At 35.8% G+C, this 6,565-nt stretch overlaps 1 protein-coding gene across 1 annotated transcript; it reads left to right on the top strand.

Moving 5' to 3' along the window:
* The first annotated feature begins 2,632 nt into the window (after window positions 1-2,632).
* LOC112020096 (protein kinase STUNTED) lies at window positions 2,633-6,565 on the top strand. Its single transcript, XM_024052660.2, has 10 exons — window positions 2,633-3,069; window positions 3,159-3,241; window positions 3,330-3,561; window positions 3,824-4,444; window positions 4,541-4,789; window positions 4,894-5,057; window positions 5,141-5,217; window positions 5,298-5,430; window positions 5,705-5,854; window positions 5,936-6,565. Exons 1-10 carry the CDS (start codon window positions 2,901-2,903, stop codon window positions 6,170-6,172), a joined length of 2,115 nt encoding a protein of 704 aa, XP_023908428.2. The 5' UTR covers window positions 2,633-2,900; the 3' UTR covers window positions 6,173-6,565.

The raw sequence follows: 6,565 nt of genomic DNA on the forward strand, positions 1-6,565 counted from the left end.
AAAAAATAATTATCATGGAGTAAAAGATAAAAGAAAAAAAGAAAAACTCTATACCTCTAATTTTATTGATCTCCTATTTCATTTTAAGATGCATTTCAAGATGTCCAAAATATAATTTTCTTTGAAAAGTTGGCAAAGACCATAAGACCTATTATTACTTTTATTTTAAAAAATCAATATATTTTTTCAGTTAAAAGTTAAATTAATGAATATAGTTTTGATATTTTTTTATTCAAAAACAACACATAAATTATGTAATTTAAAAAAAAGAATTTTGATTTTTTAAAATAGAATCAACAAAATGAGATAAGGGGAGTAACAAACATAGAACTTCGATAAAAAGAAAAAAAAAAGGCTAAAACTATTTTGAGGTAAATCTTTATATATAGCTATGAAAAATTTGAGAATATCAACCAATTCCACATAGATCATACTCATTTTCATAACTACATGATGTGGCTAGCTGTGAGTGGTGAAAAAATAAAGTAGTACATTCATGTGAAAGTGACAGACAACTAGTTATAAAAATAAGTGTGGAATTTGTTGTAGTTCTAAAATAACGCTATAACTATATACTAGCCTTGTCACACGCGCTTCGTGCTTGCAATGAGTTTTTTTTTTTGGGTGGGGGGTTTACACGTTTTCCTACTAGTACTAAGAATTGACTCAAGGCCTTACTTTTCACAAGAATTTCATCTTACTTTATCTCTCCTATTTCCACGTTCTTCCATTCTAAAACCTATCATCATAGACAAACCGATTGCAATAAAATAAAGTGAATAATTACACTTTTTAACCCAAAATTCTGTAGTTCATAGTTACAAAATTAGAAAAAGAATGAAAAAAGATGAAAATAAATCTATTTACACATGTAACTCATATACAAAAAATAATAATTTAAGGAGAACTGAAAAGGGAAAAAAGGGAGAAAAAAGAAAAAGTAAAAGAAAAGAAAACAAATAGGGTAAGAAAACGGTGCAATCTCTTGAATATTTTTCATTGTCTGACTTCAATCTCATTTGGTCCTTAGTTCCTTATTTTTGCCTCCATAAAAGTAGGTATACAACAACTACAATTGATCAAATAACCCATAAATAGTTTTATACAATGTTTATTATTTCAAATTCTTTTCTTATAATTTCCATAACAAATAAATCAAAATCATATGAGCAATAAAAAAAAAAGAAAAAAAAAAAGAAATGAAACAGCACTATGAGAATTAACTTGTAGAAAAGGGCTACTCCTTCCTTTGAGAGAGCAAAGGAGAGGTTTTTATTTTTTAAAGATTAAATAGGAGGAAGAGAGACATTTATTTCTGTTTGATTTGTTCAGAAGGACTAAGTAGAGGTGGAAGTGACTAATTTTAAGGGATATATGGATAAGGGGTTATTAGAGAGAGAGACTAACGTGAAAGGGAGACTAACATGGGAGATAAGAAAAACGGCATTTTGTTTTTAAATTTAGCTAAAATTTAGGAGTTTTGTAAATTAAAAATTTTGCATGTCTAACCCTATTATTTAAAGTGAATTTGAGGATATTTTAGGCAGCGAAAATGAAGATCTCAAACAAGTGAAATCCCTTAAATAGTAGTATAGAAGACACTCATGCGCACAAACAAAATGTATATTCTTTATTCCTTGCCTTTTATAGTCTTTTTTTATATAATTCCTATCTTTCTAGTCATATGACATTATTAAATCATTAAAAAAAAGCGTGTAGCTTACTTGAATTTGGCTTCCATTTCATTTAACCCCCTAAATTATACCTCATTTTACACTTATCTCGTAAATTATGACAATGCACACTTTATCCCTTAAACTATATTATCTTTTAAACTTATCCTCATAAACTATGAAAATACACACATACTTCCCTAAACAATTACCCATAGAGAATGTGGTGTAAAGAATTACACATGCAATAGTTTATGGAGATAAGTGTGCATTCTCATAATTTAGGGAGTAAGTATGTTTTCGGATAATTGAAGGGGGTAAGCATAAAATTGGTATAATTTAGGGGGGTTAAATGTAATTTAGGAATTATACTTTTTATATTTATAGTTCCTATCTTCCTAGTCATATGACCTTATTAAATCATTAAAAAAAGTATGTAACTTGCTTGAATTTGGCTTCCATTTAATTTAACCCCTAAACTATACTTTATTTTACACTTACTCCATAAACTACAAAAATACACATTTTACTTCCTAAACTATATTATCTTTTACACTTATCCTTGTAAACTATACCTCTTACACAGGTAATAATTTATGAGGGTAAGTATGCATTCGAATAATTGAAGAGTGTAAGTGTAAAATTGGTATAATTTAAAGGGATTAAATTGTAATTTAAAAAAAATGGAAAAAAGAGTAAAGTGAAACAGCAAGTATGAGTGGAATTAGCTCTATAGTAAAGCTGGCATGGGAAGACAACCTCATTGTATTGTACATCCGCTTTTAAACCTTCCTTGCTGTCTTGTCTAGGTGACAAACCAAACCATATTGTCCTTTGACACCTCGCAAAGCTATTCTTCAGCTTTCTCCAATTATATCTGAAAAAAAAAAAAAAAAAATAATAATAATCCAACGATCCAAAATCACCCAATAAAAAAGAGGGTCACACGATAGGTCAAAAGAAAACGGTTTACAAGGGATTATTGCCCCCTCTCCCCCCTGCACAACAAAGTCCACAACCGCTACAGTTTTCCTCCATTCTCCATTGTTTTTGAGAAGATTCCCATTTCTCGCAATTCCCAATACATATGCTCTTCGTTTGTTCAGTCTCTTTCTCTCTCTCTCACTATCCCCAAAAAACCCAAAAGTAAAAGTAAGAAAAGCACCAAACCCAAACCCAAAACCAAAACCAACACAAAACGCACACAGATAGAGACTTTGCTGAGAGATGGGGTTAGAAGATGGCGGCGAGGGTGACGGTGAAGGTCAGCCTCGCACGGTGGTTGTGGGGGTGGAGTTAGACTCGCCCAGCCGAACATTGCTCACGTGGGCACTTTGCAATGTTGCACAGTCCGGTGACCGTGTCATTGCCCTTCACGTCATCGACACCCCCACTGGTCTGTGTGTGTGTTTTCTAGCATTTTCTGTGAAATGGGTATGGTTTGTTGCTAACGAGAAATTCATGGGTTTTTCTCTTGTTTTGTAGAGAGCACGTCTGCGCTTATCTCGCTTGCGAACCAGTTTAATTCTATGCTCTCTGTGTATGAAATTGTCTGCAAATTGAGAGAGGTGCTTTCCAATTTCTCTGTTTTTGTCTGCAATTCTAGTTTTTCTTTTCTTAGTAACCAAACAGAGTTGCTTTTGTTCGTTCGTTTAGGTTGATTTGAAGTTGAAGTTGATTAAGGGCTTAAAAGCCCGGAAAATCCTAGTCCGGGAGGCGAAATCTCACGGTGAGGCGACACTCATTGTGGGTGTTTCTAAACCTCGTCTCGGAATCCGGCCGTCGGCCTCCCTTGCCAAGTATTGCGCCTCCAAATTGCCGAAGAACTTTTCCGTTTTCGCCGTCCACAATGGCAAAGTTTGGTTCCACAGATTGCCCAAAAACGCCGGTAGATCCCTATGTCCAAATTGTCAATTGTTCTTCAAATACTTTGTGATTTTAGATGTTACTATTTTGATTCAAGATTAGTGCTCATATATCTTTCTATTAGAAATTTGATGTGGGATTTAGTTTTTTTTTTTTGTTTTTTTTTGTTTGATATTTTGTGGTGGAAGAAGTAGTAATTGTTGCAAGTATTATGGTTACTTTTCTCATGAGTAATTAGGTAGAAATGTGGGAGTTCTTTCTAAATAATGTGGGTGATGCTGCAGGGAGAGTGAATTTGGATAAGGGTCATCAGTTTCAGGTAGAATTTAGCTCGGGTTTGAAGAAGATGACGACACTGAAGAAGAATTGCTCGACTTGTACGCTGGATAATAGTGGGACCCAATCTGGGGAAGAGTTGACTGGGGATGGGGATGGGGATGATGGTGATGTCAATTTGTTGGCTATGGTACCATACCAATCAGCTGAGGCAGTTGGGAGTTCAAGTTCCGTTGTGATTCTAGATGAACCACCGGAGTTGAAATCTGGGTGGTCAATTCTTCGACGGGTGTTTCTGCCCAACCAACAATACGTGGAGAAACCTGTGAAAAAGACGTCTGTGTTTCAGTGGGTATTGAGATTGCCAAGCTGGCATTCTTCTGCTGTGGTCTATCCTGACCAGAAGCAGAGTAATCTTGATAAGGATGATGAGCGTCGTTGTTCCTCACTTGATGGAGAGACTGGTGCAATTGTGCCATTTGAATCTTCCGCTGTGTGTCCTCTTTCCCCTTGCAATGGTTTGGGTAACCTTCCTAAAGAGTTGTTGGGTTTACATGAGAAATACTCATCCACCTGCAGGTTGTTTAATTACCAGGAGCTTCTGTTGGCAACCTCCAATTTCAAGCCTGGTTCGTTTGCTTTCCTTGATTTTATGGGCCTGGTTTCAAGTTTACCTCAAATTTTGGAATGTTTCTAATAAAGTTTCATTTTTTTTTTATTTCCAGAGAATATGGTTGGTAAGGGTGGTAGTAGTAATGTTTACAAAGGGTGTCTTCCAGATGGCAAGGAATTGGCGGTCAAAATCTTGAAGCCATCTGAAGATGTGGTTAAAGATTTCATTCAGGAAATTGACATTATTACAACTTTACATCACAAGAACATAATCTCTTTATTTGGGTTCTGTTTTGAGAATAACAATTTACTCTTAGTCTATGATTTTCTTTCAAGAGGAAGCCTAGAAGACAACCTTCATGGTAAACTTTTCTTTTAGTGTATCTATCTGCTTGAATCAGAGAAAAAATTTACATTATATTCTCCATTTTTTTTTAAAGCTCATAGTGTGTGCTCTCTGAATAAGGTAATAAGAAGGATGGGAAAGCATTTGGTTGGCAAGAAAGATATAATGTGGCTGTGGGTGTAGCTGAGGCGTTGGAATTTTTACACAACGGCTGTGTGGAACCTGTGATCCACAGGGATGTGAAATCCTCGAATATCCTTCTTTCTGATGATTTTGAGCCACAGGTACTGAATTTAACTGTTTAAATTTTATCTGCTACATTATAAGAATCTATTTATGCTCATTACCTTTCATCATACGACTCCAGCTCTCAGATTTTGGACTTGCTGGTTGGGCTTCGACATCATCCCATGTTACTTGCACTGATGTTGCAGGAACCTTTGGGTATGTAATTTGATTTCTAGTTCCTATTTTCTCTTACTCTGTTACTTTAGATGTAGAGCTAACACTCCCTTCTGTGGCAGTTACTTGGCTCCAGAATACTTCATGCATGGCAAAATGAGTGACAAAATTGATGTCTATGCATTTGGTGTTGTACTTCTTGAGCTTCTTTCGGGTAGAAAGCCAATTAATGGCAAGGACAGCCTAGTAATGTGGGTAAGTTCTTATCTCTATCAAATTTAACTCCATTTGCAGGATTATTGGCTGCTAATCTTGTTTCTGAACTTTACACCCAGACAAGAAATAACAACTTTGTATTTGAAACACAATAGGTTGAGTCGCTGATATATAAAAAGAATTCATTTTTGACAAACGGTGGTCTTTAGAGAAGCAAACTCTTTTTTATAACTTGGAAATTATTTATTGATTGCCTTCAACTCAGTGTATGTCTTGATTCATCTCAATTAATGTGGTTGATGATGATATCCAGGCAAAGCCAATTTTGAAGGGCGGGGAGGTTTCCAAATTGCTGGATCCAAGCTTGGGCAGTGACTATGACCATGTTCAGATTGAGAGAATGGTTTTGGCTGCTACCCTTTGCATTAAACGTGCACCTAGATTACGGCCTCAAATCAGCATTGTAAGTTTGCTCAATACTACAACTTTCCACTCCTAGCAATTATTTCATTTACTGATCAATGTTTTTTTGCTTCACCAAAAGGTTTTGAAGCTTCTCCAAGGTGATGAGGAAGCGACAAGGTGGGCAAAGCAACCCTGCACGTCGGAAGAAGTTGATGACTTGGATGGGGAGGCATTTCCTACCAACCTCCAATCCTATCTTAACCTGGCATTGCTAGGCTTGGAAGACGATTCACTTTCTAGCAGTGGCAGTGAGCAAAGTGTCTCATTAGATGACTATCTACATGGGAGATGGAGCCGCTCATCAAGCTTCGATTAAGTTTGTCTGCAGAAAAATGCAATCCTGCAAGCAAACATTTTTATTTTGTTTTTATTTTTGTATATCATCTTTCCTTTCTTTGTATATGGCTGTGTTTTGTAAATACAATTTTTGGTTCAGTCACTTGGACTGGGTCTCGGAAGAGTGGATCTTTGCAAGAGGTTCGACCCCATCCTGGACTTGGTAGTTTTGTTATTTCTCAATGCCGATTTTGTATTGAAAGCTGGGGGTCTGTTTAGTCTTCTCGGTGGAGAGCAAATTTGCACTAGCCTGTTACCATGAGCACCAAGTCATTGCCTTCATGTGTAGTAAATATTGGGGTCTTTGTGCAGCTTCTGGTTTCACTGACTGAATGCATCGTTTTCTGTTAATATGATTTTTCTTTTTCTTTTA

The sequence above is a fragment of the Quercus suber genome, unplaced genomic scaffold (genome assembly GCF_002906115.3).
Source record: "Quercus suber isolate HL8 unplaced genomic scaffold, Cork oak 2.0 scaffold_468, whole genome shotgun sequence".
In the NCBI taxonomy this organism is placed as follows: domain Eukaryota; kingdom Viridiplantae; phylum Streptophyta; class Magnoliopsida; order Fagales; family Fagaceae; genus Quercus; species Quercus suber.

Bases quoted from the DNA above. Each gene is read 5' to 3' on its own strand.
- LOC112020096 (XM_024052660.2), top strand. From the start codon at position 2,901: ATGGGGTTAGAAGATGGCGGCGAGGGTGACGGTGAAGGTCAGCCTCGC. The intron at 3,070-3,158 runs GTCTGTGTGTGT...CTTGTTTTGTAG, and splicing joins CGTCATCGACACCCCCACTG to AGAGCACGTCTGCGCTTATC. The intron at 5,855-5,935 runs GTAAGTTTGCTC...CTTCACCAAAAG, and splicing joins TACGGCCTCAAATCAGCATT to GTTTTGAAGCTTCTCCAAGG.